Source organism: Pezoporus flaviventris, unplaced genomic scaffold (genome assembly GCF_033815535.1).
Source record: "Pezoporus flaviventris isolate CSIRO_AGI_PZ_B2104156 unplaced genomic scaffold, CSIRO_AGI_Pfla_v1 ptg000057l, whole genome shotgun sequence".
In the NCBI taxonomy this organism is placed as follows: domain Eukaryota; kingdom Metazoa; phylum Chordata; class Aves; order Psittaciformes; family Psittacidae; genus Pezoporus; species Pezoporus flaviventris.
Genome location: NW_026892605.1, coordinates 7,655,410 through 7,679,100, shown reverse-complemented (window position 1 = coordinate 7,679,100; position 23,691 = coordinate 7,655,410). Strand labels below are relative to the sequence as shown.

The 23,691-nt window shown below is 41.2% G+C and overlaps 1 protein-coding gene and 1 non-coding gene across 5 annotated transcripts in view; both read right to left on the bottom strand.

Annotated features, from left to right (window-relative positions):
- ZFR (zinc finger RNA binding protein) overlaps positions 1-23,023 on the bottom strand; it is a 46,786-nt gene extending 23,763 nt beyond the window's left edge. For all 4 annotated transcript variants that reach the window (XM_061469546.1, XM_061469548.1, XM_061469547.1 and 1 more), the window contains exons 1-6: positions 22,866-23,023; positions 22,513-22,597; positions 4,714-4,996; positions 3,010-3,154; positions 1,944-2,162; positions 434-681 (exon numbers count right to left, since the gene is read on the bottom strand). In XM_061469546.1, the coding sequence (XP_061325530.1) occupies positions 434-681; positions 1,944-2,162; positions 3,010-3,154; positions 4,714-4,996; positions 22,513-22,597; positions 22,866-22,902 (1,017 nt within the window). In that variant the 5' untranslated portion in view covers positions 22,903-23,023. The remainder of the gene's footprint in view (positions 1-433; positions 682-1,943; positions 2,163-3,009; positions 3,155-4,713; positions 4,997-22,512; positions 22,598-22,865) is intronic.
- LOC133277603 (small nucleolar RNA SNORA66) lies at positions 8,142-8,278 on the bottom strand. Its single transcript, XR_009746258.1, has one exon. It is a non-coding gene; the product is annotated as a small nucleolar RNA SNORA66 (small nucleolar RNA).
- Positions 23,024-23,691: the final 668 nt, after the last annotated feature.

Genomic DNA, 23,691 nt, shown 5'->3' with positions numbered 1-23,691 from the left:
GTTTACTGAAAGACTAAGAACTGTTCAGCCAGGCACAAGCATAAGCACGCTGCATGAACTGGTATCTACTTCCTACGCATCTGAATAAACTTGCAGGCTTACCATTAACAAAACTAATGTAATTCCACAGTTTTAAAAAAAATACTCTCTAACGGGTTTGCTATGCTAAAAAAGCAAATCAAATTTAATGTTTAGAATAATTCTGAAGTCCAAAGTACAGCTGAAGCTTCTCTGTAGAAGCTCAGGGGATGTATCTTTATGTCTTCGCATAGGAACTCTTTCTACAATAGCTCACATTTTCATTTAATTATTCCTTTGACAGAAGTATAGAATCAGGTCTTTAAAAGTTAACACATATTCTTAAAAGGGTCAGTTTCTTAGCTGAATAAATTATGACTAAACTTTATAGCAGAATATTACATAATAAAGGTACCTGTGGTCCAGCACAGCTGATCTTACAAACATCACAGTAGTGGATCTGGGGTGGTTTGGGAGGTTGTTTTGGTTTCATTTGCTTATTTTGGAATGGTGCCTTTTTAGTAAAGGTGGTCCCTGTCCAAGCAGCTGTTGCAGCTGCAGCAGCAGCGGCTGCTGCTGCTTGTTTCTGTTGCTGCTGCTGTTGCTGGTAATAGGACGATGCAGCTGAATACACTGCAGCTTCGTAGCCAGAATAAGAGGTACCTCAAAGATCAAAATAAAATAATGTTACATCACTGTTCACCATGTATCAATTACATAATATACTAATATCAAAACATGTTGCATAATAGATTTGGAAGGTAGGGGACAGGACATAAATGACTTATTGAGATCTTCTTAGGCAGTCTGAATTTTCCTTGATGTTTTAAATTACACAAATATATAGCTAGCAGTTTTATCAGGAATGTACTTGACTCTAGACACATCTCTGCAGACACACAGTTGTATTGCATACGTCAAAGCATCCCTAAAGAATATGTGAAATTTCTGGTATGTCTGGTAAGACCAAGTACGCTGTAAAAGATTTATCAAAGGCCAACTGAAATAAGCAGTCTTCCAGAAACAGATTTGCTGTTCAAGTTTCCAAATGTCAAGGAGGAGAAACACTATGTACAGGAAGTGTAAAAAAAAAAAAGAAAAATTAAGATAAAAGGCAGAATGGATAAGTACTATTCCATTCTATCGCACTGCTTTAAGCTGTTTTTGTGCAGAAAAGCTGTTTGCCTGCTAATGCCTGATTATACAGTCCTTGATTTGTAGTACCAAAGTTGATTAAATCAAGGAAACTGGGCTTCCATACCTTTAAGCCAGTTTCCCCATAAACTTTCTATACCTACTGGTTCTACTATTTTAATCCTCTGATCAGGCTCTGCCTCAAGGAAGTCTTAAAATCCCTTTTTAAACAGAAAAACCAGAAAGTTCGAGACAGCTGTAAGATGCCAGCTGATTTAACATCTGCTTTAAATTTAACATCTTTTAATCTTTAACTACTTTTTGGATTTCTCATGTTTGAAGGAAAGTGGGGTTTTCAGCACTTATCCTCTTCCCATTTTGTGTCAAGATACCCCAAATTTACATTGGACTGCTCCTCTCTGTCTCTGTAACTGCTGTTTGATTCCAGTACGCTCCCTTCCAATTTCCTTGGGTAGTATTTGTGTGGCTGCGTTTCCTTATTTTTTCTATCCCCCATCTTTTCTTCTAAAACCTTACAGGAAGTCACAGTACACTATGCACACAGCAATGCAAACACTTTGTATATTCTCACTTTGTATATACATATAACACAATAGGCACATAAAAACATCAAACTTCTTTTACAGCAAAATATTTTGCCATTCTAGTGATGTAACTGGTTGATACTTATCAGTAAATTATGATGTAATTGAACATCAACTGATAATATCCTGAGTACTCAAAAGTAGCAACTGCAAAGATGCCAGCAACATAATATGCAAAATTCTTACCAGAGTAAGTAACTGCTGTTGTACTGTATGTCGCACTTTGAGTATAGGATGGAACCACTGTAGCTGCAGCTGCTACTGGCTGCACAGTAGATGATACTGGATATATAGAAAACGTAGTTGTTGCTGGACTTGGGGTTGCGGGTTTTATAGCTGTCACTTGCCGTGTTTGCTGGGCCTGGGTATACTGAGTTGCTCCTTGGCTATATCCTGCTTTTGGAGCTAATTAGGATAGAAAATAAAAATGTGCAAACATTGCCATGTTTTAGTTGAATGAAATGCAAACCATATTAAGTGATACTTAACTATATGCTGGGGAATAAAAGTGTAACAAGTGGTTTTTGTTTTGGTGCTTTTGTTTTGATTGGTTTTTGGGCTTTGTGTTGTGATTTGTTTGTTGGGTTGTTTTTCTTTGAAGTTTCTTTTTTTGGTGTGGGTTTTTTGTTTTGTTTTTTTTAGTTAAAGTCATGCACGTCTCACACATGTATACTGTGTATCACACAACTGTTTAATCAGTGTCACAGCTCACACTAGTAAGCATCAGATGTATTAACTGTGCTGCTATGTTTTCTTTCCATGGTTTTACTAGAGTACACAAAACCAAAGCAAACCTAAACTTTTCTATTATTTCTAAAATAAACAGAATTTATGTTTTGTAGCAATCATGACATAACTACATACAGCAATCATAAAGAACTACATGCATTAACTAAAGAATTAAAAATGAGTCTTTCTAATCAAATTATCGTTTGAACCCATCATGAACTATTTGAACCTATTTCAGTAAGGTTTCTAGAAACATCAACAAAAAGTTTGCCTACAAGTGTGTTTTGAGTGTACTTATTAACAGTATAAACCTGAGAGATAGTTACTTATGGCAACATCATACTAATGTTCAAAGTCTAAGTGCAGCAAATTTTTCTACTCATTGACACCAATTACATGACAAAATAAAACAAAAATACCCCAACATATCTGGATAATGTGAAATACTAAGAAAACTATTTTCAGCTCTTAAAGTAGCACACAGACTGTGTGGAATGACAGCAGTCTGAATAATGCCACCCACCTGTCTGGTAGTACGACTCAGCTACTGAAGGCTGCGGCTGGGCAGCAGCAGCCACAGCTGCCGCAGTTGCTGCTGGTTGCTGATAGTATTGCTTGCTGTCATAAGCTACAGCTGGTGCAGTAGACCGAACATAAGAATAGGAATCCTAAAAATGAAAAAAAAGGAAAATCAGCAGATTTCTCCTTGAAATATATGCCTGGAGTACTAAAAGCCATTAGCAGAGTCAAACAAACAATGTATTTTCTTCTTGTCCATTAGAATTAAAAAAGTGTGCAGATATAGTACATACAAATAAATACATTAAAGAAATAAGATTTATGTTTACAGATACTTCAAGCCTGAAAACAACCCTGATGGTCTTTTTCAGACTTGATACAGGAATTAACCTCATGCTATGAGGTCAATGGTTCCACTAAAAGAGTTGTGGTCTCTCCCACATGAAGACAGGCAGAGGTACCTAGAGTTGTCCAGCCTAGGAGAAGACTCCAGGGAGACTTTACAGCAGCCTTCCAGTACCTAAAGGGGCCTACAGGAAATATGAAGAGAAACTTTTTACAGGGGCCTGTAAGGATAAAACAAGGGGGAATGGCTTTAAACTCATTAGATATTAGGATGAAATTCTTCCCTGTGAGGGTGGTGAGACACTGGCACAGGTTGCCCAAAGTTGTGGCTGCCTCATCCCCAGCAGGGCCAGGTTGGACGAAACTTAGAGCAACCTGGTCTAGTGGAAAGTGTCCCTGTCTCTGGCATGAGGGGTTAGAACTACACGATCTTTAATGTCCCTTCCAACCCAAGCCATTCTATGATTCTATTAAACCTCTTTCCCTACCAAATTATTTGTAATTATGAGTATACATACCACTGGAAAGCCTCTTAAGTTACAATTCATTGACATATGTAACAAACCATAAAAGCTATATGAAAGAATTGAGAACATGCAGCAATAGTCCTCTTAAACAAACCAAAATACTATGCTTAAACTTAATGCCTTAAATTTAGAATTAGAAAGCTAAGATTATTACAAGAGACATACTGTTTTAACATCCTACACGAACACAGAAAAACAGTTTCCTTTTGTAGAAGCCTGTAGCCACAAGAGGTTAGGCAGTGGTCTCACAAAAGGTACCCAAAAACTACCAAAAGTGTAGTTCCTCTTCCAGGGCAATCTTTTATTCTTGTATGTTTGGTACTAGAACTCAAGTGGCACGCACAAGTCTGACAAGAGAATTACTTCTACCTGCACCAAAAATTTTTATTGGACCATTTTTTTCATCTACATCAGTTCCATGGCATAGTTTACTGCACGCCACTTGAATATTTAAAATATCTGAAACAAGACTATTGTATCACCTATATCATTTTCCGTAAGTGGTGGAAAACTACTCTTTTCAGCAGTAGTTTCAGAAAATCACTTGGAGGTAAACATCAATTAACTGCTGATTGTGTGAATGTCTAAATCTTAGCTCCTGGAGTACTATTGCTGATAGTCCTTTATACGGGCCATAAGAGACCGCACTCATTTCACCTTCTATGAGTCTTTGCTACGAAGTAATTTGAGTCATACTTGAACTGTGATTCAGAGAGTGAAAACCCCAGAAATATCATCCCATCATTACTTATATCAACATTACTTACCCAAACAGGCCTCCTCCTTTTAATGCATCATTTAAAAATCATACAACAGAAGTAACTCTTGGAACCCACCTGGTAATTCTGCGTAGTGACAGGAGGTGGTGGTGGTGGAGCTTCTTGTTGCCTCTGTGTGTAACCATAATCTGTAGCTGTGTGCGCTGTAGGATAGCCTCCATATGCAGCAGCTGTTGCAGCAGCTGCAACAGCTACAGGGGCAGGCCTGGCCACTGCAACTGTGGCTGCTGCTGGAGCATAGGCTGCAGTAACAGTGTGTGCAGCGACTGGTGCCTGGTGGACAGTGTAGCTAGCAACTGTAGTTGGATGGGAGTAGGCTACACCCGAAGCTGGCTGCTGGCTACATGGGAAAAAGACAGTAAGCAAATAATTAATTAATCCGGCACACAAAACTGATGCCTACGCATTTCAAAATCCAAGATTTTATTAATAGTTGCCTGTTCTAAAAACAGATCTGAAGTAGCTAGTATACATACACTCGAATGGCTGTTACTACCTCTCTTTCACCCCCACTAAAAAGGCTGTTACCATTTGAAGTTTCTGTAGATGCATGTTATGTTGTGTAGGTGAAGACTTTCTTAGCAAGGGGAGGGCGTTTGGTTTTTTTTTTTCCAAGTGGTGGAATACAAGTCTTTAATTCAAAGTAATACAGAAGTCTTAAACTGATAACTTTCTGTAACTGACAAGTTTTTAGATGTAGTTCTTCAATAAAACTAACCTGCCTGTCAAATTAAGAAAAACACAACTTTTCTGTAAGAGCTCATTACTGACCTGCATTTGCATGTTTTTCAATAAAGCATATTCAAGTAATGAGATTTTAAAGCTTCCACAAAAATTAGCTCAGAACTCTTACAATTAAGGCAAAGACACATTAAATACACACTTAGGATAGGGAACTTCTCCCACAGAACTTTAGCATTGTAACAGCTGGCCCTGGTTTCTCATACAGAAATCCACTGTCTCACAATACGTTGCATCAAAAGAACAGACAATGAGGTGGAGCAAGACAACTGCTATGAGAGCTCTGGCAATCTTCCAGGCACATACTGAGACTAATCTGCCTCTCTAAAATTTGCAGGTAGGACATTAACATTTGGCTATTTACTAAGAATGAGTAACTATTAACAGTGGAAATAAAAAATTCTGGCCTCAAAGGTTTAGTTATTTAAACTAAATTACTAGGCAATAACTAAAACACCTCAATATTGTCCAACATTGAGATGTCTTCTGATTAGAAGCTTAGAATAGTTATTATAATTTTTAAACAGTGAAATAGGCAAAATACCACTATCTGGAACAACGATGTAAAAGTGGCGACTGCGTGATTTTTCTGAATTTTGTAGTACACTTCCTGCACTGCTCTTCAGTAATACTTAAGAACCTCTGTGGGCTTTCACATCTCCACAGCACTATTAAAACAAGATAATTAAAAACCAGCTCCATGACTATCAAAGAGGTAGAATCCCCTGTTTTTCAGAAGAAAATAGAAGAATGAAATCTCACTTGAAGCAAATATACTCAGTGGCACAATGGAGCTGCGGTATGGTCCTGTAGTAAGGCAGAACCACGCAGCCATTCGCTCACTTTTTCCCTCGTTTCCTTTCCCCCACTCCAGGCAGGATGGGGAGAAGAATCAAAAGAAAGCAAGCCCCACTGGTTGAGATAAAAACTAAATAACTAAAGCATAATATAAAACTACTGCTACTACTACTAAGGGAAATAACAGAGGGAGAGAATATGAAACTAAAAAGGGAAGAAAGGAAAAAAAACCCCAATAAACACAGGGGATGCATAATACAATTGCTCATCAACCGATTCCTCATCAACCAATACCAAGCCTGACCTGAGCAGCGATCTGGGTAACTCCCCCCTGTTTAGATACTGGGCATGATGTGCTGTGGTATGGAATACCCCTTTAGCTAGTTTGGGTCGGGGGTCCTCTACTTGCTTACCCCCAGCTTCTTGTGCCCCTTCTCACTGGCAGAGAATGAGAGACTGAAAAGCCCTTGATCACGGTAAACATTACTGAGAGACAGCTAAAACATCCGTGTGTTATCAGCGCTGTTCTCAGACTAAAACCAAAACACATCCCTGCACCAGCTACTAGAAAGAAGAAAAAAAACTGTTACAGCTGAAACCAGGACATATGGTTATGCTCAAATCCAAAAGAAACAAATTACATTATTTTTAAGTAAAGACTGCAATATTCTCTCTGACACAACTACAAGAAACAAAGTACCTTTTAACTACACATACTACTATTTTTGTGAAAGACATTTCTGTAACTCCCTTACATTTAGTAAAACTATGTGTTTTTATAAAAAAATATTTTGGCATTTTAATTAAAGAAGAATCCATTAACTTCAATGTATTAAAAAGAATTCTCACTGCAGAAACAGAGAAAATTTTATTGCTTCCATAGCTGAACTCCACATTCTTCCCATTACAGGCCCATAACTGCTTAGAAGATCACCTGCATTCCATCCAAATTTAAGGCAGTTTTGAATAGTACTCACTACTCTATTTCATTTTAATTTCTTAACATAACAGTAGAACAAAAAGACCTAAACCGCTTTGATGTAGCTCCCACCATTTGAAACAATTCCTCCTACCTGATGTACATAGGAAGATTCTCTGTTTTGTCAGTTTAAGGTCAGAAATCAAGCTTCACCAGAAAATTCAGGAATATCATTTTATGATGGTAAAAGTATAAAATTAGTCTGTATTACGTACATAACTAACAGTACAGAAGTGTAAAATATTCGCTAATTCTAAGACATTACCATTATCATATATATCAACTAAAAATAAACTGAACTGAGAAAATGGACAGCAGACTGTCAGACTTGGACTGTAGGTGAACACCTCAACAGTCCAATACTGCCAACAAGGAAAGTGCTGCTTCCCCCTATCTCCACTCTTATTCTTCCCTTCTTACACATACCAAACCTAGCTATGCCATTCTATTCCACCCCTGGTGTTAGTTCTGCTGCTTCTCAAGCTATTCAATGCACTGATTCAACTCATTAATCTAGAACAAAATCATGCTGTTTTTTTATCCTGGGCTCATTTTCTAACATGGTAGAAATGTTAGAAACATTGAAGCTTACAAAACAAGTCTGCTGAGTGCCATAACTCACATAAGTTATACATAAGGAAACAAGGAGGAAAAAAAAAGGTGATGAGGGGTTGGGGGTGGAGAGAAGAAAGAACAGGGACCTGTCCAGGAAGCTTTAAGTTGGCTCTCCCAAGTTGCATGAAACTGCGTTGAATACAACAAAGTGCTGACAACATCTGTGAAGTAATACTACCAGTCAGTTTGTCAAAGAAATGCTTTTGTTCTCAGAATACGTATGATTAAAGCTATGTGACAGTTTTCAGTATTTAATATTGTGAAGAGATTATGATCATTCTCAGCAGGGCTATTAACAAGATTCTGGTATAGACAACTTAATATCTTCTGTGCTATTTTTGGTACCAAGATTCCTTATCATGGTATAGAAGTAACAGCCCCAATCATTTCATTTATTGGGCTAATACAGTTCTATGACCATGTTTATTTTAGCAAACCTGTTCCCCTTGCTTCTGCAACATCATGCAGAGCTAGTGATCGAGTTTGCATGACTACAAGAAAAATATTACAAGTGGATTGCTTCCTCCTTTTTAAATGTTAGGCTGTGTTACTGAAATTTATGGTGACATCTTTTCTACATTTATGACATTCCTTTCTCTCCCCGCAGTCTTACTGAAAACCTTTAGAAATAAAGATGACCAGACACTTTCATGTAACTAATTTACATAAAAAGATTTTTGTGCCAACTTCATCATCTTGTTTACTGCCTTAGCACATTTGCTGATATGAACTTACTTCCTCCTAAATTATTTTGCTGAACTCCTTATTCCATTAATCTTCCTTGCTGTTCATCTCTCCACCTATCCTAGCATTCTCTAACCTTCTCTCTTGACTAAAGATGGCAAGAACCATATGCCTCATTTCAGATGAAGTTTCAGTTGTGCTACACTAAAAGTCTACTGTCCCAGTGTTTTCAAACAGTCTAGTTTCCTCAGGGCAATTTTTTGTAAAGTTACCTGTGTACTGACAGCATTTTCCTTGCATAAAGTATGACATGCCATACTAATACACTAAGTACGACTGAGAACTCCACTGGAATTGTTTCTATTTGATAACAGAAATCTCTTCTACTAACCACCTGTACCAGTTCCTTCTCCACAATTCTTTTACTAATCTCTACCTGAAGTAATGATTTTCTGTGCTGCACCACATCAAGTATTTCAGCTTAGTCCCAATAAATAAGACTCCAAACGATTCAGGCACATAATCTAGTTATTAGAGCAACAATGAAATAGAGTATGTCAGCTGAGCTAAGGTAACAAACCACAAGCATGTTCTTCACCGCAACAAAGAAAGTAATTCAGTTTAGCTTAATCCCCTAACACAGCGAGGAAACGTTGAAACAAATTACTCTGCATGTTCTATGGGCTACACACAAACAAACAGGTACCACAGCAAACATGGAAGCTAACTCACTGATCTGGTAACTTAAAAGAGTTACTCCCTGCCCAATTCTACATCACAAAATCAATTCAGCTACAGTACAGCTTTTAAAAAAGTCTAATTCTAGGTAGATACTTGGCCAGGAAAATTCCAGCCTGAACACTTATATTTAGTCAAGCTGTATTAAAACTTCAGCAACAAACTGTCCACACCCTGACAAGCTCTCAACAGAATTTGTTAGCCACCACTACTCCATATTAGTTATTAAACCAACTACAATAATTTCATGTATCTGTTGGTAACTTTTCTTCTCCTTGTGAACACCCAGAATATTCAAGCAGCAATTAAAAACCTTTTCTGAACTCCACAAAGATCTTCAAGGACAGTGTAGCAGTGTTTTTAATACAGAAAAAGAAACATGGACTTCCAAGCTGAAGCAACAAGCTAGCAGCACAACCTAAAATTACTAAATCAGAAGCTGGACAGGACGCAGAAATTACTAATAAACAGTCCACTTAACAACCAGTTCCAAAATCACAGATTTGTCTAACTTAAATAGCCACAAAATGTAGGTTTGCAAATGGGCAACGTTCTTACACAAAATGCTTAGATGAGAACTTACGTTATAACTACTAGATCACATATAGCAGAACCGTCACTTGCTGGTTACTCCTATGTAGCAACACTGCTAGGTCTGGATTTCCTGTGATGTACCAGCCCAAGAATGACTGAGAAGTAAGAGCAATTAAGAAATCAATACTGAATTATCTTCTGTAGAACATCCGGTTTATGATCTTTTCCTTTTCCAGCTACTGGCTATTTCTAGTAAAAATGTGTTGAGGCTTTTTCTGAAAAAAAGTAAACTGAAAGCAGAAAGCTTTATTTTTTGCACATTAACAATATCAAGAAAATAAAACACTGTGACATAATGCCATCTATTTTGCCAAGTAATAATTTAGGATGACTTAAGATTGTAAGATACTTCAGCTTCCATTTTAAGTTATCTGTGGAGCAAGTCACGCATTAAGAAAATTAGTAAGTTATTTGTAGCAATTATTGTCAGAGAAATACAACATATTTTCATCTAAGATAGATAGCACTGTAGCTCCGTAAAATGTACAGAGGAAGCACATATAAGGTTCCCTCTAAGTCTTGTTTTTCATCACACGACTGATATAAAACCAAAAGAGAATTATAACTCATGTGCACATAGCTGAATAAAAGCAAAAAACAACCCCAGTGCATATCTGAACTAACAACTGTTGTGGTTTAAGCCTAGACAGTAACTCAGAACCATGCAGCTGCTCACTCACTTTCCCCCCTTTTCCCTTTCCCCCACTCCAGGCAGGATGGGGAGGAGAATCAAAAGAATGTAGACCCACAGGCTGAGATAAGAACAGTCCAATAACTAAAGTATAATATAAAACTACTACTAATAATAAGGGAAATAACAAGGTAAAAGAATATAAAATAGAAAGGGAAAGGGGAAAAATCCCACCAATAAACACAAAGGATGCACAATACAATTGCTCACCAGTCGTCAACCAATACCCAGCCCAACCTGAGCAGTGATCTGCGTGACTCCCCCCAGTTTATATACTGGGCATGATGTGCTGTGGCATGGAATACCTCCTTGGCTAGTTTGGGTCAGGGGTCCTGTGTCTGCTCCCTCCCAGATTCTTGTGCCCCTCCTCACTAGCAGATGATGAGAGACTGAAAAGTCCTTGGAGAGAGTAAACATTACTGAGCAACAACTAAAACAGCCGTGTGTTATCAGCGCTGTTCTCAGGCTAAAACCAAAACACATCCCTGCACCAGCTACTAGGAAGAAGAAAAATAACTGCTACTGCTGAATTCAAGAGAAGATCCCACACACAGACATTAATGCTGCTATTCCAGCCCTTTTTAGGGTGCTGAACACTAAAAACTCTCCTAGAGGCTAAGAACATCTTAAATTTTTTAGTTTTGTGAAGAGTGCTATTCTGATGTAATGATCAGGACCAAAATTTTGACCCTCCTAAAGTAATTTTTAAACTATGAATATCTTGAACTAAATTCCCCCACTAATTAAGACTTATTTCTTGAAATTTCAAGAAATCACAAAAGTAAATTCTAACTTTAAAGTAAAATACTAAATCTAAAATTTAAAATACTAAACAAAAAAATACTAATTTACTAAAGTAAATTCTAACTTTAAAGAACACTTATACATTTTAGCATTAAGGAAACCATACCTGTTGAGATCTGTCAAATTTCTCAAGTTTTCATAGATTATTCTATTAGTAGCACACTGGTTTAAGCCCAGCTGGCAATGAAGTACCATGTAGCCACTTGCTCACCCCCCTGCCACCTTCCAGTGGGATGGGGAGGGGAATATAAAAAAGGTGTAAGAACCCATGGGTTGAGATAGTAACAGCTAAATAACTGAAATAATAACAACAGTAATGGAAATATATAGAGAAAAGAAGAAATAAGCACCATCCCTCAAGGAGAAAAAAAAAAGTGACAATATAATTGCTCACCTTTTTCTGACCGATGCCTTGCTCATCCCTAAGTAGTGTCCAGCCCCTTCCAGCCAATCTCCCCCAGTTTATACAGTGGGCATGATGTGCTGTGCTATGAAATACCCCTTTGGCTAGTTAGGGTCAGGAGTCCTGTCTCTGCTCCCACCCAACTTCTTGTGACTCTCCTCAGTGGTAGAGCGTGAGACTGAAAAGTCCTCGATCAGGGTAAGCGCTATTGAGCAACAACTAAACATCGGTGTGTTATCAGCATTATTCCCAGATTAAAACCAAAACACAGCACTGCACCAGCTACTTGGAAGAACAACAATTCCATTCCAGAAGAAACCAGGACATGGCAGAATAGCAAAAAAATACACTTTTGCAGTTTTTCTTTCAGGCGTATGAAGACTGAAACAAGCATGACCTAACTCTACAAAAACTGAAAGCAGCACTAATCTGCTGCTTCTTCAGACCCTAACCTAGGAAGAGGCATTACTGAGTAACTGGTCAGATGAAGTTACAGGTGTGTTAATCTAACATGGGCAATGTAAAAACAAAATATTAACAATCAAAATCAAAGAAGAACAAGATAGGTTTTTTCCTCCTAAACATACTTGACAATAAACAGCATAAAATGCTGAAAAGAAATATCATGCTACATGAAGTGGTACTTTAGAAGTGACTTCTGCTTTTCTAAAGCCTGTCACTCACTACAGGCATTAAATTTCGATGAAAACTGAGTATCTCTTTTTAGAACTTTAATGAAAATTATTTCCTACTGCTGCAATTTTGTGAACAGAACATTGTAATGCAATTCACTAAAAATCCAGAGAGGCTTGACAGCATGCAAATGTGCAATCCCTTCTTCAATTCTATTAAATTTCAGCAGCTCCTAGTAATGTAGCCTATGGTTTAACTACGCAAGGCCTAAAAATGACAGTTCTTTATAACAGTTTTGAGTTTTCCTTTCTCTTCCTTGTTTTTACAAATAGCCTTGCGTCACTCCATTACAAACAAAAAGTAACATTTACTACTAGACATCTAAACCATGTACTACTAATAATTCACCACAATGACAAACATCCTCATGGTTTTCATATACTGTTACTGCTTTGTTAATCTTCATATTTAATCTCACAACCTGATTTAAATCCAATCAAATTCTGTTATCTTTTCCTTACTGTACATCATAACAAACGTTCTGTCTCATGTACCTAGTTCCCTTTACTCAGTTACACACAATAGACAGTTCATTGCCTATATTGCTTTCTTCATTATCAAGACATTGATTTTATTAAAGTCTAAGACAAAAGCCGTGTTCACAATGGTAACACGCAAGACAAAAAGTACTGAACTTGAGATGTTTTGTCCAAAAAAGTACCAACCACCAAGATTTTCCCTGTAAAAATCGCAGAATCAAAGAATAGCTGAGGTTGGGAGAAACCTCTGGAGGTCGTCCTGGGGTCCAGTCCCACTGAAGCAGGGCCACCTAAATGGCAGCAGCCAGTCACCCAGGACCGTGTCCAGGCAACTTCTGAGTATCTTCATGGATGGAGATTCCAGAACTTTCCCAGGCAACCTGTGCTAGGGCTCAATCACCCTTACAGTAAAAAAGTGTTTCGGAGGAAATGTCCTGTATTTCAACCTACTGCCTCTGGTACGGTCAGTAGGCACCACTGAAAAGAGCCTGGCTCTGTCCTCTTTGCACCCTTTACTCATTTCTAAACATTAAGATCCTGCCTCAACCTGCTCTTCTGTAGGCTAGACAGTCCCAGCTCTCCCAGCCTTTCCTCAGAACAGAGATGCTGCAGTCCCTTCACCATCTCTCTGGGCCCTTTGTTGGACTCTCTCCAATATGTCCATGTCTCTCTTGTACTGGGAGCCCAAAACTGGACACAGGGCTCCAGGAGCGGCCTCACACCAGGGTGGAGTTAGTGGGGAAGGATCGCCTCCTTCCAGCCGCTGACAATATCATGCCTACTGCAGCCCAGGATGACATTCACCTTCTTTGCTTCAAGGACACATTACTGGCCCACATTCAAGATCCCCAGGGTGTTTCCAGCCAAGCTGCTTTCCAGCAGGGTGGCCTCCAGCATAAAGTGGTGCAGGGGGTTGCTCTTCCCTGGGTACAGAACTTTTCACTTCCCCTTCTTGAACTTTGCACTTCCCCTTGTTGAACTTCATGAGGCTCCTGTCAGCTCATTGCTCCAGACCATCAAGATCTCCGGTTTCTGGATGACAGTGCAACCCTCTGGTATGTGGGCCAGCTGTCCCAGATTTGTGTCATGGGCAAACTTGCAGGGGGTACACACTGCCCCGTCACCCAGACCATTAATGAAGATGTTAAACTGAAAAAAATGCTGAAATTTGCAAGCTCTCTACAAAAGTAAAGAAACTTCACTAGTATAGAAAACTGTACTCAATTCTTAAAACGTTCTGTATTTCCTGCCTTGAGCTACTATTTCACTTTTCTAGTATCAATAATGCAACCGCACTTCAACCTACCATTAGTGCATTTATTAGCAGACAAAATTTTACACATAATTTAATACCCCAGAGTTAAGGCCTACAACCATCAACCCATTTTGAGGCTACAACTATACAAAGGACGCAGCCATGCCATTACAGAGAAGTTACCCCAGCTGCTGAGTTCCTAAGCCATGAACCTGCTGCAAATTTCAGCTAGTTGGCTGCCTTCCCTTCTAAAAATGACAAAGGCTCCTCTAATTAGTGAAGTACCTTTCCTCCCTGGTTACCACCATGTTCTCTGACTCCTCATCATTAGTCAACTGCAATACTGGCACAGAGCCCAGAGTCTGTTAACAAACCGAGAGCCCCTTATTGCCTTTCTAATGCTGGAATACCTCCTTTGAGAGTCGGACCTCACTGATTGGAAAGTAAGTCTATCAAAATATTTTTATAAACAGTAGTAGCTTACTGGAGGCTTCCTGTGTACATTAAGTAAGCTAGAACAGCACACTGAGGACAGCACTTAAGACTAACATTGGTTGAACAAAAGAGAATTTGTACCATGCAGCTCTACTGTACTCAGAGAACTCTCTTAACTAGAAACACATATCCATTAAGATGTGACACAACTCCAGATAGCATGGGCATAATATTCATGGTGAAAAAAAGAAGCAACTGACGTTTTTATACAATGATATAGGTACCTTCATCCTATGATAAAACTGTAAGTATTTTCATTTCCCATGCATTTTAGAATGGGGTGCATGTAACAGTCCTGTAAGATGAAGAAATGTTTTTGTTAACGTAAGTTTAAATGTAGTAGCACACTTCAGAAGAAGTGTTGAGTCCTGCTCCATATTGTCTTTATTTTTCTGTTATCCACCAGTACAAGCCTGAATATGTTTAGTGATACTTTAAGCTTGGGCAAGTAGGTTTGTGTGAATTACACCCCTAGTGCCTCTGAAAGGCTGAACACTTTTGAAACCAGTATCTAGCTGTAAGAAGAGGTAAGTGGGGCAACAAAACTGAAGCTAATCAGAAGTACTATCAAATGTGAAAAGAAAGACTCCACCCCCAAACAATTCTCAATAGCCAGCTTGTCCATCCGCAGCATTTCACCTTCGCTTTCCTAAGGCTGCCTAGAAGACTGCATCTTAACCTAAACTCACAGGCACTGTGGTCTGCTCCGGACATGAACTGCTAGAACTGCCTTTATCTGAGAAGGCTTGCCAGATTTAGTAATAGTCATGCTACCTGAAGGCAATTCAAAGTTAACAAATCATTCCTAACTACCCCAGAATCTCCCATCTGTCTGTGTCCTGTCTTACTAGAGCAGGGGCACAGTATGACATAGATGAAACTCAGACACTTAAAAAGATTCTTCATATTCTTCACAGAAACTAAAATCTTAACACAAGGTTAATTAAATGAGATTACCACATTTGCACACTTCTTTGTCCAAACATTTCTCAATGCCCCTATCTGTTCACCAGCATACCCACATTTCAATCAGCCAGCTTTAGAGAAAAAGCGTAACTATGCCTCCCTCCGCCACTGATTCAAGAACATTAATATTTTTTACATATGAAAGACCAGTCAATATTGTCTGCTTCAAACTGAACAGACACACAGTGGTTCAGGCGACGACATACAGAGCATGCACACACACAGAGAAAACAGGACTATTATCACCAAATTCCACATTTATTTCAGGCTCTAAATAGACAGATTAACACAGTTTCTTGAATGAGTAACAGTTGCATTGTATGGAATTTTATAACCTAAGGCCCTAAAACCACCACTAGCAGAAAGCACATATTGTAAAGGTACTGCAATATTCAGAGAAATTTCCTGTACTGGTATTTGCATTATTTAATGATTCTCTCATTAAGTTATTACCGGGTCACGCACACAAAGAATTCTGAATGAGTGGGGCAGCAGGAAATTTTATGTGCTGACAACACTGAAAGCAACAAGATTGCTTCTAATCTGTTACTTACAGGCTTAAAGAACACTCAGCTCTTCTGCTGCGTTTGAGTAATGAAACAAGTTAAATTCTAAATGTGTTTTACAAAAAATCGTATTTTGAATTAATAAAGACAGATACTAAATCCCTTTTTTATCTAGTCAATTTAGGGAACTATACTGCTTACACTATTACCACAGTGAGTATGTTTACCAACTCCTGCACACACTACTCATAATTTTCCCAAATGCAAGATCTAACACCTGAGCAGCTACCAATCTGGCCTTTCTAATGGCCTCAAATATTAAGTATTTGATGTTAAGACTATATTCCTTGGACAAATTTTAAATTATCTTTCATATGAAGGAAAATATTTAAATGATCCACCATGGCCATACATAATCACAGGAAGACACAGTGATTTCTATGCCAGTAATAGCTTCACCTTTTCAGTTAATTTAAAGAAGCTATTTCTTTGAACCCAATACATTGTCCCTTTACTATGATTAAAGCAAATTATAATATTGTCATTTTGAGAAACTGGAATTCCAGTGGGGTTTATACTGGGCTCCAACAAGTCTAGAATTAAATTCAGAAAACCTTTAGCACAAGCACCTTTCAAGAATCACTTAATATAGCAGATTTTCTTCTTTGAGTCCTCTCAGTAGGAAAACCATGACTGTGGGAATAGTGATTTCCCATGTGTAGACACTGAAATTCTAAGGGATCAGCAGTTTCAAATGAATGTTCCCAAGTCCACAGGGCACAACAGGATTCAACCCAGAGCACTGAAGGAACCAGTAGATGCTATGACAGGATCCCTCTCAACCCTCTACCAAAGATTTTGGGAGTCTGGGGAGGTCCCTGCTGACTGGAAGCTAGCCATTGTTACTCCAATTTATAAGAAGGGTGTGAAGGAAGACCCAGGAAGCTACAGACCTGCTAGTATCAGCTCAGTTCCTTGAAAAATTATGGAGAAATTAATACTGGGTGCTGTTGAAAGACATTCAAAGAACAAAACAATCACTTGGCACAGTGATAGTTAACAAAGGAAAAGCAAGTCCTGTTTAACTAATTAGATACCCATGTGCGACAAAGTCACCTGCCTAGGGGATGAAGTAAATGTACACTGAGAAGGACTTGGGCATACTGGTTTAACAAATCGAAGTGTTGGATCCTGCACTTGGGTCACAACCATGTAATGCTCCAGGCTGGGGGAAGAGTGGCTGGAAAGCTGCTTGGCAGAAAAGGACCTGGGGGTGCTGACTGACAGAGCTGAACAGGAGCCAGCTGGTGCCCAAGCAGCCAAGAAGGCCAACAGCATCCTGACCTGTATCAGCAATAGTGTGGCAGCAGGGCCAGGACAGTGAGCATCTCCCTGCACTGGTGAGGCTGCAGCTCTTAATTCTGTGTTCAGTTCTGGGCCCCTCACTACAAGAGAGACATTGAAGTGCTGGAGCATGGCCAAAAAAGAGCAATGGAGCTGGTGTAAGGGCCTGGAACACAAGTGTGACAAGGAGCAGCTGAGAGAACTGGGGTTGTTTAGTCTGGAGAAGGTTCAGGGGGGACCTTATCGCTCTCTACAACTGTCTGAAAGTTGCAGGAGGTTGTAGTAAGGTGGGGGTTGGTCTCTTCTCCCAAGTAGCAAGTGACAGGACAAGAGGTAACAGACTTAACCTGCACTGGGGGAGGGTTAGACTGGGTATTAGGAGAAATTCCTTCACAGAGGGGGTGCTCAGGCACTTGAACAGGCTGCCCAGGGCAGTGGTGGAATCGCCATCTCTGGAAGTGTTCAAAAACCGTGTAGATACAGTGCTATGGTTTAGCAGCAGACTTGGCAGTGCTGGCGTAACTGTTGCACTTGATGATCTTAAAGGTCTTTTCTAACCTAGTTGATTGTATGAATTTAAGATTTTACATGAGAGGGCAACGTGCGCTTGCAGCCCAGAAGGCCAACTGTATTTTCAGCTGCACCAAAGCAGCATGGCCAGCAGGTCACGGGAGGCGATTCTGCCCCTCTGCTCTGGTGAGACCCCACCTGTGTCCAGCTCTGCAGTGCTCGGTACAGGAAAGACATGGATGTGTTGGGAGAGGGTCCAGAGAAGGGCCACAGAAATGATGAGAGGGCTGGAGCACCTCTCCTATAGGGAAAGGCTGAGAGAGCTGGGCTTGTTCAGCCTGGAGAAGGCTCCGGGGAGACCTTATTGTGGCCTTTCAGTTCTTACAAGGGGCCTGTATAAATACAGGGAGGCCTGTTGTCATGAGAGGTGATGGTTTGAAACTAAACGAGACAAGATTCAGGCTGGATGTGATGCAAAGATTAGTTATAACGAGGGTGATAAAATCCTGGCACAGATGTGGTAGATGTGCCATCCCTGGAAACATTCAAGGTCAGGCTGGATGTGGTTCTGGGCAACCTGATCTAATTTAAGATATTCCTGCTAATTGCAGGGGGGGTGGACTAGATGAGCTTTGAAGGGTCCCCCCAACCCAAACTACTCTATGATTCTACTATGTAGTTACTTTTGATTTTGTTAAGGCTTTTGATACTGTTCCTCACAGCACCCTTCTGGAAAAGTTGTCCAGCAGTAGCCTGGACAGGTTCATGGTACACTGAGTGAAGAACTGGCTGGACAGCAGGTCTCAGAAGGGCTTTAGGGAACAGGGATACATCTGGCTAGTAACCAGTGCTCCTCGGGCTTCAGTTCTAGGGACAGTTCGGTTCAGTCATGTATCAATGATCTGTATGCATGAGTCAAATGCACCATTAACAAATCTGATGAAGATGCTAAAACATGTGTGTCCTTGCTCTGCAGAAGACCACCAAAATTATAATGGACTTCAAACAAGATGCATTGGAAACAATGCATTTGGGAATGAAAATGTTTGGTGACATTCTTGATACCATAGAAACATAGTAGCTCAGTATGAGAAATTAGGGGAAAGTCATGTACAAATTGCTGTGTTCAATACATTTATCACCAATCTGTATGCATGAGTTGAATGCACCATTAGCAAGTTTGTTGAAGATACCAAATGGGGAGGTGCTGTTGATTCTCTTGAGGGACAAGATGCCTTGCAGAGGGATCTAGACAGATTGGAACAATGGGAAATCATTAATGGGATGAAATTTAACAAGTCCAAATGCTGGGTTTTGCACCTAGGGTGAAATAATGCCGGGCATAAGCAGAGATTAGAAGAGTGTCTAGAAAGCAGCCCTGCAGAAAGGGCTCCGGGGATGCTGGTCCGCAGCAGGCTCTCTGTGAGTCAGCAGCGTGTGCCAAGAGAGCAAACCCCATCCTGGGGTGCATCTGGCACAGCATCACCAGCCGGTCAGCAGGGGTGATTCTCTCACTGTGTTCAGAGTTGGTGCAGCCTCACCTGGAGCACTGCGGGCAGTGCTGGGACCCACCATTAAAAAGGAGGTGAAGGTCCTGAATGTGTCCAGAAGAGGCAACAGAGCTGGTGACAGAACTGGAAGGAAATGTCCTGTGAGGAGTAGCTGAGGGCTCTGGGCTCGTCTAGTTTGGAGAGAAGGAGGCTGAGGGCTGACCTCCTTGATCTCCTACAGCTTCCTTAGGAGAGGAAGAGAAAGGCCCCGAGCTCTGCTCCCTGGTACCCAGTGACAGGACACATGGGTATGGTTCAAAGCTGCATCCGGAGACGTTCAGACTGGATTCAGGAAGCATTTTCTTACCAAGAGGGAGGTCAAACACTGGAACAGGTTTCCTGGAGAGGTGGTTGGTGCCCCAAGCCTGTCAGTGTTCAAGAGGCATTTCGACAATGCCCTTAACAGCAGGCTTTAACTTTTGTTTAGCCCTGAAGTGGTCAGGCAGTTGGACTAGGTGACTGTTGTGGATCCCTTCCAATTAGAATAGTTTATTTTATTCTTTGAAAATGATCAGAAACTATTTAGATTCTCTTCTTTCTGATGTGGCAGGGGTTTTTAACTTTTCCTGCATGTCTCCAGCTAAAGATTCAACAGTTTCATACCTTGAGATACTCCTAGAAAGATATATTTCCTAAAAAGAATAGCACAGATTTTTTTGCACTTAAAGTGGTGAAGTCAACAGGTTTCAGTATATAACTACTAGGAACCACTGACTGAATATTTCTGTTACTTACTGTAAAAGCTATAGCATTAGTATATCTAAATGGCAAATACCAAAGAACTAAGGTCTTCAACTGCAATTGTCCGATGTGCCCTCCTAAAAATCTTGCTATTTTGAGCAACATTTTTTTTTAGTCCATGGATTAGTACTGTGACCAGAATTTTTTTTATTTTTTTTTTTAGATTTATGAGGTTCACCTATGTTTAAACTATGCAGATAAACATCCATTTGTTTATTTATTATCTTGGTTCCTTAGAATGTAGAATTTTTATAATTCAATAAACTGTTACTTCAAATACCAGTAACAATCTTAGAAGACTTGTTGCAATATTAAATCTTCTGCTATCCACCCCTGCAACCACCATCTCTTTCTCAAATATAATCAAGTGGAATACACATTTTGTAGCATTCTGCAAACAACTTGCTAAGGGCCTGCCAAGTCTGCCTTCTTGACTGTAAGCTCACTTTTTGATATTTTAAGAGACTCCTCTGTTTTCTGCTCAAAATATTATATTAATTCTTGTGAGAAGACTGCTTCAACACTGTTTTCAGATATGATAAACGTACAAAACACTTACAGAATACAGCGTCTTTTTCCAAACAGCAAATGAAATAGCATCTTGCACTTGTGATAACAAAGGAAAAAGCTTCTTCTGACCAGTTTTCCATTATCTCAAGAACATATTTAGGATTAACTCTGACAGCAAGCTTTGAACTTGAATGCTATTCCAATTACTATATGTTTTTATATTGTAATTCAAAAGGAAATGTCAAACAAGCTTTTCAGGTTCGCAAGTCTAGAGACCACCTCAGCTCTACAATAAAGTCAATACTTCTAAAAATTCATCCCCACTTATTCATGTAAAGTTAATTTACTTTAACAAAAAGAAAAAAAAAAAAAACCCACACAATCCTATTTAGAAACTCCTTCATACCCCATGGCAACTCGGTTTCAAATTTTACTATAACTGTCACATAAAAAACAAACATACTGTGAGCACAAAACTTTAAAAGAACTAGAAGACAAACTAACTTTAAATCTCTCTTTTAACTATTAAACACTGGAGTAAATTAATGTATTTATGTCCATTTCCAGGAAAAACAATAGATATAAATAATAGATTAGGAGTCATTCCAAGACCTCCATAAAACTGTATATTCCCAAACCTATCTCAAGTATGTGATTTTTGTTTCCTAGTTAAGAGTAGGACACATCTGCCTTTGTTTGTTAATAACCCCTCATATATATTTAATCCCTCATATTCGCTCTAGTTGTCTTTTTTTTTCCTCATTAACCAGGACTTACGCAATAAGGAAGATCTGTCTTTGTATATTACAGATTTATTAAAAAAGTAACACAGACTCAAATGTAGAATTTAAGTGCCTGTTCGAACACGTGCCAAAAATGTGAGAAAGCTCCTATCTGGTATTTGCCAACTGCAGTAATCTCATGTCTGAAAACATGAGATGATGGATGTTACCAATTATTTTAATACTCTGATACACAATTTCTATTCACAAAACCTACAAAGACTTATGGCAGTGTGACTATAAAAGTTGTAGTTTCAGGTACGTAAGCTTCCCTAAGAAGACCTGTTCCTGGCCTTAGATATCACACTAGGAACTCTTTTTTTAAAGGTGCCTGGCCCTGCGAGTACATTTTCTACTTTCTTAAACATATTAATTATAACATTGATTCAATGTAATGAAGTGCCCCGTATCTTGCTGTGCTTCAGCTCTTCCCTTAAACATCTAGTCTTCCATAGTTGGGTTCTAACCTATGTTAAACAGGATTCTGTCATCCCACACTGACCGAAGTGGGAGCAAACACACGGGCAGCAAGCTCCATCTTCAGTGAAGCAGAAGGAGGAGGGCCCGGAGGCGGCTGCCGGTAACGTGCTGGCGACGTTGCCTGCAAGTGGCCATTTTAATTTAAGGGCCTCGGGACCTGATGCTGCCGCCTATTCTCCTCCTCCTCCGTGCTCAGCTCCACCTCCCCACCCTCGCATCATGGGGACACAGCGTTACCGGGAGAAGAAGAAAACACACCCGCGGGCGGGGCACACAAGCAGAAGGGTCCCGGGCATAACCACCACCCCCGGGAGGAGCAGGGCGCAGAGGAGGCCCATGCACGGAGCGGGAGACCGTAGCAGCCTCGAGCTCTCCGCCCCGAGGGGGCGGGGAGATCCCGCGGGGAGACGCGGGCCCAGCGGCGAGAAAGACGGCGGGGGCTGCGGGCCCGAGCAGGGGGAGGGACGGGGTGGGGCAGGGAGGGGTCCCGGCGGTTACCTGTACTGGGCAGCAGCCCCGCTATGGGTGAATCCAAAGTAGTTGCCGGTGGCCATTTTGGCATCTTCTCCCAGCCGGCTGGGCACTGTGGCGACGACAACCGACAGACGGCAGCGGCAGCCGGGGCCATGACAGGAGGCCCGGCAGGAGAAGGAGAGGGGAAGAGAAGGAGGGAAGGGGGTGGGGGAACGGTAGAGGAGGCAGAAGGGAACAGACAGAGAGACAAGGGACAGGAAAAGCGCGTGAGCACCAGGTCAGACACAGCGCCTCAGGACACCCGCCCCGCGCGCGCGGGCCGCAGTCCCCTCCCCCTCAGCGCGCACGGACACAAGACCCCGAGCGCCGTTACTTACCATAGGTGAACGAAACTACCGGGCATATGGGAATCATGAGTCCGGCCTTGGCAGCGGCGGCGGCGGCTGAACTCTCCAACTCTCACCACCACCACCACCCCCCCCCTCCTCCTCCTCCCTCCACCGCCTCCTCCTCTTCAGGGCCGCGCTCGCTCGCTGCCTTCCCCCCACCCACCCACCTACAGCGACAACGGCGGAGTGCGGCCGGGCCGACGCCGTGCGCACGCGCGGGATGTACGGGCGCTACTGGGAGCTGTAGTCCGGCCCGCGGCCGCGCCACCACCGTTACCCTGCACTGCGCTGCTGGGCGGGCCGTGAGAGCCCGCGGGACCTCCCCGCGAGCATGCGCGGGATGTGCAAAGGCTCATAGGAGCTGTAGTCCCGGGGCCTACGTGCGGTTGCTGTCGGGCTGTTGCTGCGGGCCCCACTAGCCCGGTCTCGGCCTTACTCTATCCGTCACGGCCTGCGGGCTCGTATGGCCGAGGAAGGGTGGGTTTCTCATTCTTGCCCGCGAGCGCACATCGCAAGCAGTGGGTAGTTTTAATAACAGAGGTACTGGTGAAGCGGGTCACTGCCGCCCCTGCTGTGTCTGTGCGCGTGGACCGCACACGCCAGTGTCCGCCGGCTACCCCACACAAGCACATGGTCTGCCCGATCATGGCACGCAGTAAGTAGGTAGTGAGCACTCCTGCAAGGCCACAGAGGTAGACGGCAGCATCTGCACTTAGTACACGTGTGCAGAGCTCATAGCAAAACCTTGGAGAAGGGTAACAACAGTGATCAGAGGGATGGAGCACCTCTCCTCTGATGAAAGGCTGAGGGAATT